Source organism: Phoxinus phoxinus (genome assembly GCF_949152265.1).
Source record: "Phoxinus phoxinus genome assembly, chromosome: 23".
NCBI classification, from domain to species: Eukaryota; Metazoa; Chordata; class Actinopteri; order Cypriniformes; family Leuciscidae; genus Phoxinus; species Phoxinus phoxinus.
Genome location: NC_136898.1, coordinates 16,856,366 through 16,875,653, shown reverse-complemented (window position 1 = coordinate 16,875,653; position 19,288 = coordinate 16,856,366). Strand labels below are relative to the sequence as shown.

The window sequence follows — 19,288 nt, the reverse complement described above, 5'->3', positions numbered from 1 at the left end:
ATTTATTTTTTTCCTGAAAGAAATTATTCAGCAAGGGTGCATTTAATTGACCAAAAGTGACAGTAAATATATTTATAACATTAGAATCACAAAGAATATGAAGCAGCACAACTGTTTTCAACATTGATAATAATAAGAAATATTTCATGAGCAGCAAATCAGCATATTAGAATAATTTCTGAAGGATCATGTGACACTGAGACTAGAGTAATGATGCTGAAAATCCAGCTTTGACATCACAGGAATAAATGACATTTTAAAATATACAATAATAGAAAAAAAAAATTAGTTAAACTGTAATAATATTTCACAATATTACTGCATTTTTGATCAAATAAATGCAGCCTTGGATAGAATAAGACAGTTCTTTCATCATCAAAAACAACAACAACTCACCAACCCCAAACTTTTGAACGTTAGAGTACACTTGTTACACCAATGCAATTCATTTTAAATAATCTGGTCGGGTATAAATAGCTCCTATACACATTTACCCTTTTTTTTTTACAGTGAACTAGGGCCAACATCAAAACCATACGGTGGTTCTTACCATCCAGCAGTGGATCCGTGACCCCAAACTGTTTGAGCACCATTATAAACATAAGCAGCACTACAGCAACTGCGAACAGCTCCATGCCCTGAATAACCATTGCAACTGCGATTAGCTATGCGATTCCTTTAAGAAAACGAGGTCAAGAGGTCATGCTTAGATGCCAATTGAACGATTTTAGGAAAAGCAACTCATCTTGTTTGATCAAGGTTTCTTCAAACTACTTTGCTGCAACAAGTTCTTAAAGACTCCATTCCCGGAACAATTCTGACTTCCAGTAGACTCGCTGGTAATCACTGATGCACTAAGCTGTAAACAAACCACAAATGCAAACCGTACAGTCATGCCTGCACTACGGATCCTTTCAAATAATATCCCTTTCAAATAAAAGCAGAAAGTCACTACGTTAGAAATTCCTCCACAACAACATCAACCGTATGGAAACCTCCTGCGGGTTTGGTCTCCACGGACTGGTGTGTCATGGTCCTCCTCGGACATTATTCTCCTCGTGGAGTACCGAAAGAGTCTGATCTCTAGACACAGACACTCCCTCTTCTCGCTCCATCTCTCTAGCAATAATGCACAATGACGAGCCAGCCATAATGCGAGTATGTTTACATGCAGTTGAACTGGTGAATCATTCATTTACTTACACAACACAAAAATACTGAATTGAATCACAATATACCTGGACATACAAGAGGGGTGTTTTATTTTTGAAAAAAGGGTTTAAAAGGGGGGGTTATTTTGTGTTAATGACAGGATGACTGTACATTCTCCCACTTATTGCATGGCTACTTGCCAAATAAATAAATAAATAAAATGAAATGTGATAAAGCAATATGAAATATTGATTTCAGCTGGACTTATTTTACCATGTGAGAAGATAGAGACCACACAGTAATACGAGATACATGATGCTAGTATAAACATAAAGGGAAATTGGTTCTTTAGTGAGAAACTGACAGTTTAGTGGACATTACACAAGAATACCTGACCACAGAAACAGAATGCGGTAAATGACCTTTCAAAAACAAGTAAGCACCAGATAATGTTTGATAGTTATTATGAAGTTGTAAAAGTTACCTAAGTAAAAAGTAATTATAAAATAAATTTAAAATAAATAAAGTAAGATTTAAATAAAACTACAATTATGGTAAGTAAATGAATAAAAGTAAACAGACAGCCAGACAGAGATAGATAGATAAAAATATATATAGATAGACAGACAGAAAGATAGATGTATAGACACAGACAGATACAGTAGGGAGATAGATAGGCAGACTGATAGACCTATAGATAGATAAAAAGATAAATATATATATATATATATATATATATATATAGATAGATAGAGAGAGAGAGAGAGAGAGAGAGCGAGAGAGAGAGAGAGAGAGAGAGAGAGAGAGAGCGAGAGAGAGAGAGAGAGAGCGAGAGAGACAGACAGATATAGCAGATACAGTAGACAGGCAGATATATAGACTGATAGATAGACACAGACAGATACAGTAGATAGATAGTCAGACTGATAGATATATAGATAGATAAAAAAAAATATATATATATAGATAGATAGATATATAGATAGATAGATAGATAGATAGATAACATCATTCTATATAAACATATATCATGACATTACTGCCTTAATCTGCGTCACTCAACATGCTCTTAAGTGTTTATGCATTAGCGGAAGGGCATTATGACTATTTTATGGCTCTTCCGTACGTAAACACGAAGTGAAAATCTTGACTGTGCATTTCTGTAGCGTTTGCAGCTCTCTTCCCTCATCAGCTGCACAAACACATGAAACCGGAAGCTTCATGCCCATTTAAACTGAAGTGAACATTGAATGTTTTAAAGTCGACACAGGAAATTAAAAATGTGACATTCATACATGAGATGCTGAAGTCTATGTGAAAGTCTGTGAAATGCACTGTTGAGGACTGTGAGCCAGCCATATGTTTTGATTAAATGATCTGGGGAGAAAACAACACATTGAGCTCTGAAGCTACTGTTTTGTAACAGTGTTTTTTTCACTGGTAGTACTCACACCACAACGTCAACAAGGCCTGCCCTGATCGGCCTGACGGGGGCGCTACAACGGTGAAAAGTCAGAAATCTCTCAGAACTCCTTAAACGGTTATTCCCCCAAAAATGAAAATTCTGTCAGTAATTACTTACCCTCATGTTGTTCCAACCCCATAAGACTTCCATTCATCTTCGGAACACAAATTAAGATATTTTTTATTAAATCTGAGAGCTGGATCACTCCTCCATAGGCTGCTGTGGGATCGGAACTATAACGAAACCATAAGTTTATCAAGCGACGAGAATACTTGGTGCGTGCAAAAAACACACAAAAATAACGACTTTATTCCACTATAAATTTTCTTCTGTGTGGGCCTCTGAGTGAGTTCACGTAGTGTAAAAGCGCAGCGCTTCTGTGTTGTACGTCACACGTAGGCACACTATTGGCCGACGCTGGTCATGTGTGTGATGCGTGTGACGTACAACACAGAAGCGCTGCGCTGTTACACTACGGCCCACAGAGAAGAAAATGAATAGTTGAATGAAGTCGTTATTTTTTTTTTTTTTTTTTTGCGCACAAAAAGTATTCTCGTTGCTTGATAAACTTATGGTTACGCACGGAAGTCTTACGGGGTTGGATCAACATGAGGGTGAGTAATTACTGACAGAATAACATTTTTTTGGGTGAACTAACCCTTTAACCATTAGGCGTAGATCAAGTGTCTTATAACAAAATGCATGCCTCAGATTTCACTGTCGCCCAGCGAAACTTTCAGGTATTTGTTTTTTTGTTGAAAAACCTATTTTTGCAAACTAGTCCTAGGTTTTTGGCCCAATCGGAACCAAACAAGCGCAGCAAGATTCTCTGGATTGTCAATAATTATCCCAAAAAAGTTGAAATTTCGATTCACAGTGTAAGGGCCAAATATTCAAAGTGGGAGGAGCACTTCTTACTGAAATGGCTATAACTTGTCAACGGAATTAGAGATTTTCACCAAACTCGGCGCACCCATGAAAGAGTTAATTCTGTGGTCATGTGAAAAAGCATGCGGCGACTGGACTCTTGGTGGCGCTATAACAGAAAAACATAAAAATGGTTATAACTACGCAACCCTAAGTCCGATTGACTTGCAAATTGGCATGCGGTGTCTTCGTCCAAGGTGCCAAGACTGCCTTTGAGGAAATTTGTGTATCTCAAAGAACGCGGCCGGTGGCGGCCAATGAAGTTTGAGCAGCTTTCAGACAAGGTTAACGGAGGCCGATCGGAACGAAACTCACTGGGCCTGAGATGCCTTTGAGAAACTCGAAAGAAATCAGCCACCGGGGGGCGTGGATATAGCTGGGTCCAGCCAAAAGCCTATTATTCCAAAACGAAAACTTGAAACTTCACGAAAATATGTGAGAACATGCGACATATGATTCTAAACAAGTATGCAAACCTTTATGGAGATCGGAACATAGGTGGCGCTATAACTGTGAAAAAGCATATTTTTATTATTTTACTTTTGAATGATAACTTCTGGGCTTTATTTCAGAAAATATTGATTAATCAGCATATGTAATATCACGTAAGCCCTATAGTTTATACTAATATGGAAATAGTGCATCAGAATTGTAAAGGAAGATATACTAAACACTGATAACATGAAAAACATCCCCATTATAAACCCAAGTGCAGGAGGGCAAAGATGATAGCTGATGAGTTTGCACTTATTAATGCATGAGTTTAAATCGGACACAGGCATCAGTGAGACGGGAGAAATCAATACATCAAGAGAGGACATGGCCTTTGGGGCCTGCCAGAAACTCCCTCTAAAATCTCAGTCTGCATGAAGTTTAAATGCACGATACAAGAACAAGGACAGATATAGGACAGGAGGGAAATTATAAATTGTGTGGCGCTATTTTAGAAATATAAATTTTGTAACAATGTAAAAGTCTTTAATGCCACTTTTGACCATGACTTAAACTTTATACTTGGTAAATATAGCATTACTTCTTTAAAGAAATCGTACTAACCACAAATGTTTAACGGTATAATGTAACATGCAGCCATGAAGGACTCATTTTGCCATTTGGAAACTGCTGTGCATGTTTTTCATATAGGCAATGCATTATAGTATGCATGAGGGTGAATATTATCTCAGGGGAGTGTCTCCATATAAGTGATTAAAACTCAGCGCAGCTCTTAATTTAATGGCCTTGTTGCTGAAACAGCATTATGGTCTATGAGTATGATATATCAAAAAGGGATTACTTATAGATGTCTTGAGTTCTTAGTTTTGTTTAGATTTTGCCTGCAATTATTTATGCAGCTTGAAAAGTATGTTTCAAGATTCAGGTGATATGTAAATGTGAGTCATATATGCATATCAATATGCCTTGTATAAATCCAAAGCAAAACAGAAATGGAGTTGTTAATAACGAAACACTTCTCAACGGGAACTTCGAGATTACTTGAGAACTTTGATCATTATCCAATAATTCTCATCAGCATTTCTCTGTGGTTCTCCGGTAATATTGTATTAATAAATCACGTTTCCTGCATTCAATAAGAAGTGTCAGCATATTGCATCATGGAATGGTGCACCTACACATCTCGCTGCGGAGGAATTAATAGAAAACTGTAAATAATATAAATGAGATATGTCTAAAAACAAGGACAGATCTAAGTGAAAAAGAACTTCAATGACTGTATGGATTTAGTCCATTTAAGTTCTGAATGTGGCTGGAATAGAATAACTTCGATGTGTCAATATCTTCTTGTAAATATTGCTGACAAATAATTGCTATTATTTGAATATATTTTCTTTATGAATATATTTTAAAATGTAAGCTATTCCTGTGATGCAAAGCTGAAATTTTTAGCATCATTACTCCAGTCTTCAGTGACACATGATCCTTCACAAATCTTTCTAATATTCTAATTTGCTGTTATAATAAGAATAATTTCTCATTATGATCAATGTTGAAAACACTTGTGCTGCTTAATATTTTTTTGTGAAAACCATGATATTTTTTTTCCAGGATTCTTTGATAAATAGAAAGTTCAATATAACACCATATATTTGAAATATAAATCTTTTAGAGCATTATAAATTTCACTTATGACCAATTGAATGCATCCTTGTTAAATAAAAGTATTAATTTCTTTAAAAAATAATCTTTGAATAGTAGGTTAGGGCACTTACTTAACTTTGTTTAACTCCTAACCTGACACGATTATATATATTTTATATGGCATTTCAGTAAACTCACTCACAGCCTCATGTATTCATGAAGGCACGCAATGTATTCTTCAAAGGCATACTGCCATCTGTTGGGCTCACAATACAAAGCAGAGGGAAAAAAACAAGTTCAGCTGGACTTTGACCACTTGGGATTCTGTTCTGGTTTCTTGCTCTGATCTATTCTGAATTTTTGCCACCTCTGGCATCTTTCTTTCCTGATCCAGAGTTTCATGTTTGCCCAATTCTTCAAACACACATCATGATTTTTCCTATAAAGTCAGGTAGTATTATTTCTAGTGGTGGGCCATCCGAGGAGGCAGAGACTGAGCCTCCTCAAAAAATGTATTTCAATTATTGTGCTTATTTAATTAATAGGTTTTAGTGGATTATACCAAATGAGAAGTAGAGCTTCTCACTGCTCATAATCCTTTAACTTCACTAACAGTGGAAGTAAGTCCTTCCTAAATGCTGGCTCACAAGAATATTTAATGATTATAATACTCTTCTTCTTTAGAGGCTTTAATGAGAAAGTTTTAACAACCTCATACTTCATTTCATTTGCACAAAGTTTGGTGGTTGTCTGGACTGGAGTCCCAAATGGTTTGTTTCAATAGGTGAAGCAGAATCACATTTCTGCATCTGATTCAGAAGTTTGATATTTTAGTCACTAGTCCAGGGAGCCAAAAAATACATAAAAAATGTATACAAATGTACTTTGCCTTTATATCTTTAAAGAATCTACATAACTAATATCTTATTTTAAATGCACACAAATTGACTGCAGAAATTACATAAAGAGAAGTGAGGAGTGAATGTTTTTTTTGTGTGTAAAGAGCCCAAGCAGGGGCCAAAGGATTGTCTGAATATAGAAATAGAAACTTGACGACACAACAGGCTGCTAAAAAATGCTGATGGGATGGTTGGTTTAAAGTGAACTGGGGTCCCAGTCCTGCAGATGTAGGCACACACTCACGCTACATTGCTCACTGTCTGCACACACAGAGGTGCTCTGTCAATTATTTACACCGGACGTTGCAGCTCAGTCACATGTTGTCCCCTCATACCATCCCTGAGTGGTCTGACACAAGTTACATATTAATAACCACACAAACCCTGCATATAACACTGACTAAAACATCTCGCAGTTATTAAAGATAATTAACTATACTTTATAGAGGGGCAGAAGGGGGAGAATCAGTGAAAGAAGATGAAAGCAAAATTAGAGGAGGATGGAGAGAGCGCTGCTGTAAGAACAGGAACATATGACATCAGATTGAGTGTCTAAAGTAAGGAAGAGTTGTTGAACAGTGTTGTCTTTAGCAGATAGATAGTTTGCAGTACATAGTATATACAGTTGTAGGTTATATAGTACATACTACCGTTCAAATGTTGTTGTTTTTAAATAAATTAATACTTTTATTCAGAAATGTCTATGGTGGTCTGAAATGGCCCCCTATACGCTTAAATAGGGCATTATTTGAGAGGACAGCCATTTGGAATTGTGTCCGAAACCATAGTGGACATTATTGAGTGCAGTCATTCAATCCCACAATGCACTGCAATAATGAGTGTACAACTGATGTATGCTTAACCGGGGCTGTGTTCCAGTCCTAAATTGTCATGCCCTTCACTCGCTAACTTCACTCCGTCTCGTTCACTCGGATGTACGTCATTGCTTACATTGCACGAGTGCCCACTACTGGCGGAAACTGCAACTGGCTGAATTGGAACGTCCTATGCCCTTTTTTCCTTTAAGAATTTGTTTAATGCGACATCCAAATGTATATAGGTGTGTTTGGGTTGTTTTAAATGTAAAAAAATATATAATTAATATATCATTGAGTTGTTTGTGGTGGTGGTGATTAGACCTCCGATGACGTCACAATCGTGTTGTATTGTGGTATACGGAGCTGCCTGAAGTGTACATATGAAGTAGACTTGCTCCCTCGGTCAAAATCGAGGGAGCGAGGGTCTGTCCATATAAACTTCCCTAGACCTCTTCACGAAGCGGAACGCACTTCAAAATGGCAGCAGGGATTCCCCCGAGGGGAAGTGCTTAGGGAAGTTTGCAAGTGCGTGTCTAAAAGTGGACTGGAACGCAGCCCAGGATCACTCAGAGTGACATTTCTTTCACCGCTGAGCAGGGAGCATGAAATGGAAAATCTGGAGTGGAGCATAATATGCTACCTTCAAGAAATGTCTTAAATTATGCTATATATGAGCTAAGCACACATCATACAACAAAGTAATTTTAACTGGGGAACATACAATTATTTTCTTAAAGCTCACAGATGTGTTTAAGTTGTGGCAGTTAAAGAATTATGGCAGAAGCAAGTATTTACTAGGCCTATAGTATATCTCTAAGGGTGCTTTCACACTTTTTTGCCTGGTCCGAACCAGAGTTCGATTTCTCCTTCCTTCTTCGCCCTTCTGGATTGTTCACATTATATTATTTGGGCCCGAACCGCAGTGCGTTTGCATCATCAAAAGCAGCTGTTTACCCTGTTACTTGGTAACCACGGCAAAATGCATAGCGTTGCTCACCTCACTTTTATATTTTGTTTTTTTAACCTTTGGTTTTGTTTTCAAAGTCCCAGCACATAAAGGAACTTGTGTCTATCTGCTGCAAATTGTTGGCTACTGCAAATGTTCTGAAGAACGTGGGAGTTCATTTCTGCTGAAGGCGAGCATAAATGAAATTATAGGCCTACATTCTCCCTGCTTGCAGTGAGTCAGTCACGCTTTTCAGGAAAGTGAATGAGACGCACACAAACACAGTTTTGTCGAATCATAGGTCATCAACAGCGGATCACTTCCATGATTTAGTGCGATTGCGTTCAGCAGCGAACCGTTCTGGAGTTTACATGAACCGAACCCTATAGCTAGACCACCCTTTTTAATGCAGTCTCGGGTACGGTATAATATGTTATTAATGCTATATTAAACATCTCCTTTGTAATTTGTTCCCTCCACTCCTCCATCTGGATATTGCCTAGTGTTATTTTCCGTGTTTGTAAGAGTCATACTTGAGCCTTGGGGCGTTGTACTGGCGATGATCCATTTGACCAGACAGCATTTCATGAGGGACTTGCGGGAGATGCGTGGCTTCTGCCACTTCCCGTCGCTCTCCTTCTGCCCGCTGGGGTCCCCATCCCGCCCGTTGGCGTCAGGCAGCAGACCTCCATCGACGCCCTTCTGTCCACCTGCCTGGAGGACAGCGACAATGAGAAAACACATTAAAGAGCCCAGATCTTAAAAGCACGTGAAGAAGTTTGCCGTAGAATACTATCTTTTTGAATGTGCTGTTGTTACAATCTTCAACGTCTGATAAAAAAGATACAGAGATAAAATATGTAAAAATATAAATGAAAGAGTGAGGAAAGCATCTAAGGAATAGCAGCTTTAATGAAAAATATTGAACACGCCTTAAAAAAACTACTGACAAACTACTGTTTGTCTTGAATGGCATTAGGAATCCTGTGAGGGTCCTCACTTTTTTTCTTGTTTCTTATTTGCATGAAAAGACAGTAAGCTTTGCTGTGAACATTTAGAGAATCGCTCAATTATTCAAGCTCCCTAAAAACAGCATCAATAAAACATCTTGGGGGACATAATTTTTGAGCCAGCATGTTTAAAATATTGCAGGAAAGAGAATTCATAACACACTGAAAGAACTATAAAGAACATTTTTAATTCTTCAAATACACAATTCAAGCACTTACTGTAAAAGTTGTAAATACCTACGGGCACTAATTTGCTTGGCTACACGTCTGCTCTGACAGGCAGTGGTGAGTGTTACATAATCACACCGGCAAATTCATTGCAGAGTGCCAGACTGTTTCCTTCCTTGCCTGTATTCATGTGTTTAAAGCTGTGATTTGGTTGATAACAATGCTCGCTGTTGCGTGGGCATGTGTGTATCTGTCATGTTGTCACCTAGAGACCTTGGCACCTGCTGCATTATTGACATGACTGTAGCGAGTCAGTCGAGTGTAACGTGTATGGTAAGCAATGTCAGCATAGCAGGCTCCAATTAATCTCTGGCTTGACCACTGTGACTGCTCAACCTGTCCCAAACAACCACATGGCACCTTCAACACAAACAGTTCTCGATATCCCCACAGGAACACCAGAGTAGCTGCATTAGTGGCCCTGCAATGGTACAAGAGAATACAGAGCAGCGCGCTATACAAGTGATTTTAGTAAGGGTGATTCTTGCTCACTGGTTGCAGATTTATTGTTGCCTTTCTAGCAACAACTTCATGACCTTTAATTCTGTCAGGATCACTATCGTCAAAGATGATTGACAATTAACATAGAGTTTGGATTGGTGGTATGGTTCTGTTCTGGGCAAGAACATGCAGCCTAGCTTGGATAAGAGCAGGGAGAGCAGCAATAACCCCAACAGAACAGAACCAACATAAAATGTATTGCAGTGGGACAATGGGACTAATGCTATTATTAGCAAGGTAACAAGATCACCAGTTCAAGACATTAAATTCTTAAGCACAGAACGCCTTTCTTTAAATGTAACCATTCTTTATTGAACTATTCTAATACACAGAAACTAATATCTAAGACAGTCATTCACACAAGTTGCAGACAGAAAGTGAGGAAATAATTAGTTTTAAGAGAGTGAAATTATGAAATCCCAAGTTTCAAGCAATATATGCACTTTATAAGACCTGACCTGAATGAACCATTAATAATTGATTTAACCATTCTATCATTTCTTAGGTGGGGTAATAAAATTGTATATCAATGCACCAGCTCTGCAAGAATCTTGAGGTGTTACTTGCTTTTGTTGTTTGTGTCTGATGGGGATTCCCTTCTGTGATGTCCTTGCTGAAAGGGGGTTTCCCAGATTAGTTGATTGTCTGCAGGACTTTTTGCATCTAGAGTGACGTTGTGGGCAGCCAATCAGTGGGTGTGTTGGAAGATGAATGGAGTGGAGACTCGTGGTTTAAGTTTTAGGCGGCCAAAGACTATATAGTCGTTGACTGAAGCTTTGCGCCAAAACTTAACTTTAAAAAACGAGACTCTCAACGGAAAAGAAAAGAAACCAATAAAAGAAAGAAAAGAGAAATAAGTGAGACAAAAGTAGTTTGATGGCTTGCCTTGCATGATGTTGTTTTAGGCTCTAACCCATTTTTACCAGTCTTAACCCGTAGTCTTATCCTAATGGGTTGTTCATGTCTTGAGTTTTTAAACTAATAAGTTTGTCCAACCCTTGGAGAAGTTCTGACCAATGAGACATTGTTTTTAGTTTAGTGTTTAGTTTAGACTTTAGCTTGTCCCGTAACAGTCCAGAGCAAAAAATCTGGGTTTATTTTAGAGCAGCATATCCGAACAGATTATAGAGCAACACTAGCTGAGCAGATTTCAGAGCAGCATTAGCTGAGGGTTTAGCATTATCTGAACAGGATCTAAAACAGATGTAACAGAGAAACAACTGCAGCACTACTTAGAAATGTAAAATTATTTTAGAAGTTCTAGAAAAAGCCAGAAAATTAATTTTTTGCTCATGTGGATGAAAGACAACAACTCCCAGAATGCACTTGCTTCGCTGCCCTACGAGGCCACGCCTACCGGTTACAGAGGCCAGTATAGAAAGAATTGATACAAATAGGTTACTAGTTGACTCGAAACTGAAAAGACGCCGTTTTATCGTGAATTTCCGTGACGAGTCTGCCCGGGCTCTTCCTCCTGACCGCCGAGGGGGTCTTGCTCCTCTGCTGCAGCGGCTGCTCTGGCCGCCTCTGGTTCCTCGTCTGCGGCTGTTCCTCGCTGTGTTACGGTTTGTGCGGGTGGCCACGAGCGTTGGATTTGCACGCCGGATTTCGGGATATCTGGGATTCGGCTTTTGGTTTCTGTGGTCGCCATTCATTATGTTTACATGCACGCCTTTTGTTTCAATCGGACTGAATTTTTTCCTAATTGGTGAATCTGAATGTAGTGTTTACATTAACGCAAAACAAGTGATCGGTTGATGTGCGTTTTAGCATTGCTAAGTAAATATCCTGTGTTTTCGTCTCGGTCGGGAATCGGGATCCCTGTGAAGCAGAATGCATGACCTGCAAAGCTGGCACAAACGTGTCAGTGTCAAATAATGTAATAATCTAGGCATAGTGAATGGCGACTGTGGAAAGCAGGAGCCGAGTCCCGGACATTTTGGGCGATCTGGAAGTCTGGTCCGATGCTCGTGGTTCCCTTTGCGGGCCGCAGTGCAGCAGGGAGCAGTTGCGGATGGTGGGGGAGCGGGAGGTGGCCGGAGCAGCTGCTGCAGCAGAGGAGCGAGACCTGCTTGGCGGTCGGGAGGAAGAGCCCGGGCAGAATGTGCGGGAAAAAGAGGACGTATGGTCACCCTTACTACTCAGCTTTCTCCACAGAGCAAGAGCCTGTTAGCTTAGCTTAAAAAAAGATGGCTAACACTGGTTGTACATTCTGTGAGTGAGTGCTAATCTCAATACTAATCGGTGAAGTATCCCTTTAAAAACACATTAAATAGAATGTCAGGAAATAGTTAGACATGTCGTCTATGCATGGGTTTTTAATGTTTGATAGTTCCGTTAGCATTTGCTATGAGCATTAGCCTAATTTAGCCATAATGCTAATGTTTTACCACTCAGACACTGGCCCCATTCTCCCTTGCGCGACTGCTTCGCTAGCATTGTCGGATGCCGATAGCCATGCGAGTGTTAAGACCGCAGTTTGAGTGGCCCTGTGTCCACAGACAATTCACCCTCCTCCACTTCAGGTGAAGGCGGGGGAGAAAAGTCCTCGACTTCAAATGACCGCTCTGTTGCAAAGCTACTTGCACCAGTCACTCTCCATTTTAGCGAGTCTGACAGCAGCTGTCAATGAATCCGTCACTGCGGGTCTCAGGTGCACGCCCCCCCGCTCAGCCCCGCCCTCGGTTCGTCGCCTCTATCTCCGCTGGGCTCTGCCCACTTTTCCAGCATTTTTCAAATATTGCCAGTGGGTGGAGTCAGGCTCTGACCATGGGTTTAGTTACCCTATAAGTTCAATTTTAACGAGAGAATTTCGGCAGATCTCAGCACTGGACACAAACTCTGGCATTTTGAGCGGTGAGGGGATTCTAACTTAAACACGTCTGATTGGCCATTGCATCTCAACAGATCGTGTGTGATTGGTTATAGTGGGCAACGCTGTAAAACGCGTAAAAAGTATGATGCAACATAAGCAAATCTTATGCAATCGACACTTTATTTCATTTTCACTTTATTACTAGATTTTTTAATTTTTGAACTGTGGCCCCATGTCCAGCGGAAGGCTAAGCCTTCCTCAGCCTTACACACACTCTGTCTATGAGCTCAACATCTCTGAGTTTATTCTAGAACATCACATATCCGAACAGTTTGTTGAGCAACTATCAGCTAAGCAGAAGATTGTAGAGCAGCTGTAGGATATTGATCTAGCGGAGTATATAGCAAACTATTTGAGCTGAAAATAATTAGATCACCAATAACACCAACTTCAGTTTATAGGGTAAAAAAAACACACCCTACAACATCACAAACAACACTGAGCACATAGATTTCCAAAAAAGAAAATCGATTAATATATGAGAAACCATGGTTAGGCCCTGTGGCTCAAAATGCCAAAATTGTTCTTTCTTACACTTGTAAAATGTGCATGTTCACAATCTTAACCCCAACAGTTACAAATGTATTCAGTCCTCTTGTTCTCTGCACACCCAATAATGTTGCCTTTGGGCTGTACTTTGGGTTTTTCTTGTGAAATATTCTCAGAGACCAGAGTAAGAAATTTTCCTGTCTAGAATTTGGCAAAATGTTCACTGAATTATTAAACACTACTTAGAGTTATGGTGTTTGAATTTTAAAACAGTCTGCCTGCCAGCATGAAGAGGCAACATTACATAAATTCAAACTGAGGCTGGCATCCTAGTGAAAGCTGCATCTCATTTTTCAGGAACCCAAGAAGAAACTAATCTCCTATTATGATCAGAGACGAGAATGCCATGCAGTTGACCAAGATGAGCCAAGTATACTTTCTATGTTGTGTGTGTAAGTGACACATTTTGACATTCCATCAATACAATACTTGCTTTAAATAACTGCTGATGGTCTAAACGAATCTGGCTGATTTTTAAAAACATATTTTGCACGTTGCAATTCGCAGCTGGATTTTGAAAAAAAGGGTTATAAAAATATTTCAAACTGTAAATATACCTCAGGTTTTTCATTTCTACCATCTTTTACAGTAAATATAGAGAAGAAAATATCACAGATAACTCACACCAAATACTGGTTACTGCGTGTTTTAGAGAACACATTATTCAGTGCAGGCAAGCTTTACACTATCACAAAGTGATATCAGTGTCTGTTTTGTCTTGCATAATCTATGTTTAAGTGGATAAGAAAGTATTTGTCAGTAACTATAAATATCACCAGTGTAGTGGGGAAATGCAACGTTATAATGTAAAATATTAAAAGAAAATGTGGGTAGCATTTCACAGAAATCCTTTACAGTCATTGACTGACCTCAAAAACTAGAATTAGAAATTGGGTATATTGAAATATTTATTTTTGTCCCTTTTCCCCGTTTCATCCAAAAGCTCTTATATTACGTTAGGCAAAGGACATGAAGGGCATGATATCAAATTCCTGACACAGACTGTTCTAAAGTCGTCTAAAAAAAAGGCACCGTGTTACTTACATAATAATCAGATTACTGGTTATAAAAGTCACTATCCAACAAACTTTGTAGATGAAAATGGCTTAGGGCTCCTCTCAAGACAATTTAATACTCACTCTCACTCTCACTCTCTCTCCTCTCTCTCTCACCATCTTTGTGGGTCTTTATACTGTACAAACTGTATATTCTGTCCCCTCAACCTACCTATCACAGAAAATGTTCTGCCTTTTTTACATAAAAATAAATAAAAAATTGTGTATGTTTATAAATGCATTTAATTTGCCTCGAATGAATATAGTTTTACTATTCTTGTGGTGACATTTGGTCCCCACAATGTAATATAAACCTGCACACACAGTCACACAAACACAGGCACACACTGCAAGACTGAATAATAACCAGTATGAATATGAATAACCAGCCTTTAGAAATTCTTACAAAGTCTGATTGAAGACCATGTTAGAAAGCATGGCATTGATAGAAAGTTAAATAGGAAACAACCTTCAACAAATGTTATCTGTATTTATCACTCAAGCAATAAATTAGACATGTAGCCTAATCTAATTGACTGTAGAAAAATCAATTGTCATTAAAGAAGACGATGGATTAAATATGCACAATACCGAAACACCCCAATTCTATTTGGAAATTGAAGCGGATTGAATTAAAGTTTCTAAACACTTCAAAGTGAAAGGCATAGCATGGGTCAAGTTCTTTGCGTTCAAAAACCGGTTACCAGTACACATTTATTTCTATTTATGACTTAAAACAACTTTTATCAATTGGAGACCAAAATATTGTACTATAAACAGATACAAATATGTTCTTTGCCTTCGTCTCAGGTAGCCTACAGCGTCTTACCTGCATGTTGTTCAGGTTGTCTGTTTTGATGACTAAATGAATGAATGTGCACGGATCCTCAGATGTTCACGCGCGCTCTCATTTAGGGTAGCCTACTATCTGCTTTGATGGCTCTATGTGAAAACAGAAGAATATCCTGCTCGACCTCTAGTGACAGAAAGGATGGGACGAGAGAGAGAGAGAGAGAGAGAGAGAGAGAGAGAGAGAGAGAGAGAGAGAGAGAGAGAGAGAGAGAGAGAGAGAGAGAGAGAGAGAGAGAGAGAGAGAGAGAGAGCGCGGTGGAAGAGCTCTAGCCACATTGTCTTTTCAGTCATTCGTTAAATTCAACGTGAGATGATCTGGGTTTCTGCGAGAGTGAGGGCGGGAGGGACCCCTTTTTTTTAATCCACCATATTATTCAAAAAGGACTTTGGTGGCTTCAGTTTTCACCAATGGAAAAGAGTGAAGGGGTCTATGATTCACACAGGTGCTATTTCAAATGTTGTATTTTTATTTTATTTTATTTTATTGTTTAAAATAAACACAAGCCAATTAGTTTAATGTGCAGTGCTACATTTTGCCAGACTTAAAGCCTATCAAATAGATTCATTTTAAAGAAAATAATTTATTCATAGTTTGTTCAATATAGGATAGGCTGTTTAGTTATTCATATATGTTTTATTTATTATTATTACGTTTTTAAAATGATGATATAACGAGTTTGATGATTTCCTGATTTTCTCAGTGACTAGCATGCTAACATGTCCCCCCAAAAAAGTTAATTTGAGAAAAACAAGTAAAAAACTGCAAAAGTCAAATTTTGTTTTCATGATCATACAATAATGACGATCTAGTCACAATATAGGAGAAATATGGAATACCATTAAAAACGTACCCGTTTACTCTAGTCTTGTTGTCCTGTCAGATTCGTTCAAAAACAATGATTCATTCAAAACAAGTGAGCGAGTCACTGAATTATTCATTCAACCGATTCGTTAAATCACGCAGATTCCTTCAGCTAGCGTCTCTGCTATGGGGTTATTATTGTTGCAATATTCCAAATAAATAGATTAATATTCACAAATAAATGTAAAGAGATTCACAAAAATGTATCGAATGCACAAATGAATAGATTAAGATCCACAAATAAATGTAAAGAGTTTCACAAAAAATTATAAAATTCACAAATAAATAAAATGAGATTTGCAAATAAATAAAATATTTACAAATGTTTTCTTATTTTACAAACACAACTCTGCCTGGCATTTATTTGTGAATCGGTTCCTGTGCATTTGTAAATCGCTGCACACATTTGTGAATCGGTTCCTGTGCATTTGTGAATCCCCTCACACATTTGTGGATTTTGAAACACTTCTAGCGCATAAGTGCAGAGAAATCCACAAATAGGTGGACTCCACCCACCGCCTACTCAAGCCAATCAGATAACGGCCACATCGAGCTGGCCAATCGTAGCACGTTATCGCTTCAACCAATCACGTTAGGCTTTACGCTCGGGGCGGGAAGTGGGAATTGATTCTTGCATCAATGAAAGGAGCACTGGAGCGCAGTAGTAGCGCTGAACTGTGTGTGTGGCAAAAACACTCTATTTTCAAAAGATTGTTGGAGTTTAAGGCCTCTTTATATTTCCATCAGGATACACTCAGGGAATTATGATAATCAGAGATCCCGAGCATCATGAACAGTCTCTACACCGGCAAGAGGCGCGACACAGCGCGTCAAAAGCAGCACTGTCTGTTCACTGCTGCCGCTGCAGTTTAAATCATGTAAAACTAGCATGTTTGAAATGTTAACACACATTCCCTATGTGACGTCTGCTTAGCTTTATATGCATAATCGTGCTCTTAACGGCTCTGATCGTAGTCTGCTTATTGACTAGTGCTGGTTAAATCATATCGTGATAGTGTACTGGACGCGGGGCATTCATTGATAGTAAACGGATGCCCGCACTTCTGGTGTAGCGGCTACTTCACGCAATTAGGACAAATGTTTTTGTATTTATACATTTGGGCTTATATTTGGTATTCTACATTACATTTATTTATATCCTATTGCTATTTGTCACTGCGATTGTGCTTTAAAAGGCAAAATCGTATAGTGTCATGCATCGTGTCTACCCTGTGCGAGGCAATCTACACTGGCACTGGGCAAAGCCAATGTGCAAAAACATTTGTCCTAATTGCGTGAAGTAGCCGCTACATCAGAAGTGCGGGCATCCGTTTACTATCAATGAATGCCCCGCGTCCAGTACACTATCACGATATGATTTAACCAGCACTAGTCAATAAGCAGGCTACGATCAGAGCCGTTAAGAGCACGATTATGCATATAAAGCTAAGCAGACGTCACATAGGGAATGTGTGTTAACATTTCAAACATGCTAGTTTTACATGATTTAAACTGCAGCGGCAGCAGTGAACAGACAGTGCCTATTTGCTTTTGACGCGCTGTGTCGCGCCTCTTGCCGGTGTAGAGACTGTTCATGATGCTCGGGATCTCTGATTATCATAATTCCCTGAGTGTATCCTGATGGAAATATAAAGAGGCCTTAAACTCCAACAATCTTTTGAAAATAGAGTGTTTTTGCCACACACACAGTTCAGCGCTACTACTGCGCTCCAGTGCTCCTTTCATTGATGCAAGAATCAGTCAGTTCCCACTTCCCGCCCCGAGCGTAAAGCCTAACGTGATTGGTTGAAGCGATAACGTGCTACGATTGGCCAGCTCGATGTGGCTGTTATCTGATTGGCTTGAGTAGGCGGTGGGTGGAGTCCACTCATTTGTGGATTTCTCTGCACGTCTGCGCTAGAAGTGTTTCAAAATCCACAAATGCGTGAGGGGATTCACAAATGCACAGGAACCGATTCACAAATGTGTGCAGCGATTTACAAATGCACAGGAACCGATTCACAAATAAATGCCAGGCAGAGTTGTGTTTGTAAAATAAGAAAACATTTGTAAATATTTTATTTATTTGCAAATCTCATTTTATTTATTTGTGAATTTTATAATTTTTTGTGAAACTCTTTACATTTATTTGTGGATCTTAATCTATTAATTTGTGCATTCGATACATTTTTGTGAATCTCTTTACATTTATTTGTGAATATTAATCTATTTATTTGGAATATTGCAACAATAATAACCCCATACTCTGCTAACAAGCCAATGAGTTGAAGCAGGTGTGTTTGATTAGGGATGGATACAAAAACTGCCAGGGCTATGGATAATTTATGCCATTGTGCTTTGAATTTAAAAGGGTATAGGCCTAAATTGATTTTTTTTTTAATTATTTTAATGTGTTCCTTTAGATTCACTTATAATGTTAATAAAGTTTTTTTGCCACCAGAATTTTTTTTTTCTGAATATCTATCTGAAATCAGTTTTCAAGGGCTTGATTTAAAAATGACCTGATCTGAAAATTTGTATCCCATTTATTGACAACGTAGATATCTTGCATACCCTCTTGTCAGATCACTCCCTGGTAACTTTGTGTCTTCTCCCTTTTACTGACCCCTGTGGGTGCAAATGTTGGAGATTTAATACATCCCTTCTGAGTGATCATAAATTCATATCACAACTATTCCTCATTAGTTCATTAAATTTAATAGCGAATCTGCAAATAATCCCCAGTCTCTATGGGAGGTTACAAACTGTTTCATTAGAGGGAAATGTATTGCCTTCTTTTCTTTTCAATAGAAATTTAGAAATGCCCGCAAAGAACAACTGGAGACACATTCGGGTGGTGGAAACTAGATCTCAAAAATACCCATTGTCAATGGAAGGCAGATGAACTACGTGCACTTAAATCTGAACAGAAAGGAACACTCTTACATGCAGCTGAATTCACTATACACTGCACAAGGCAGTCATTATTTATATATAGAGACCAATTATTAGCGCTACAGATTAAACACATGGAGGCTAGAGCAAATATACA

The 19,288-nt window shown here is 38.7% G+C and overlaps 1 protein-coding gene across 3 annotated transcripts in view; it reads right to left on the bottom strand.

The window, feature by feature from the left end:
* Positions 1–19,288, bottom strand: part of kcnip3b (Kv channel interacting protein 3b, calsenilin) — a 37,722-nt gene that overhangs the window by 10,784 nt on the left and 7,650 nt on the right. Inside the window, exons 1-2 of one of the 3 annotated variants that reach the window (XM_079600546.1) lie at positions 16,226–16,354; positions 8,838–9,018 (exon numbers count right to left, since the gene is read on the bottom strand). In XM_079600546.1, the coding sequence (XP_079456672.1) occupies positions 8,838–8,892 (55 nt within the window). In that variant the 5' untranslated portion in view covers positions 8,893–9,018; positions 16,226–16,354. Of the gene's footprint in view, positions 1–8,837; positions 9,019–15,351; positions 15,705–16,225; positions 16,355–19,288 lie in introns of those variants that run through there. The other 2 variants (XM_079600545.1, XM_079600544.1) reach the window with 2 other exon arrangements.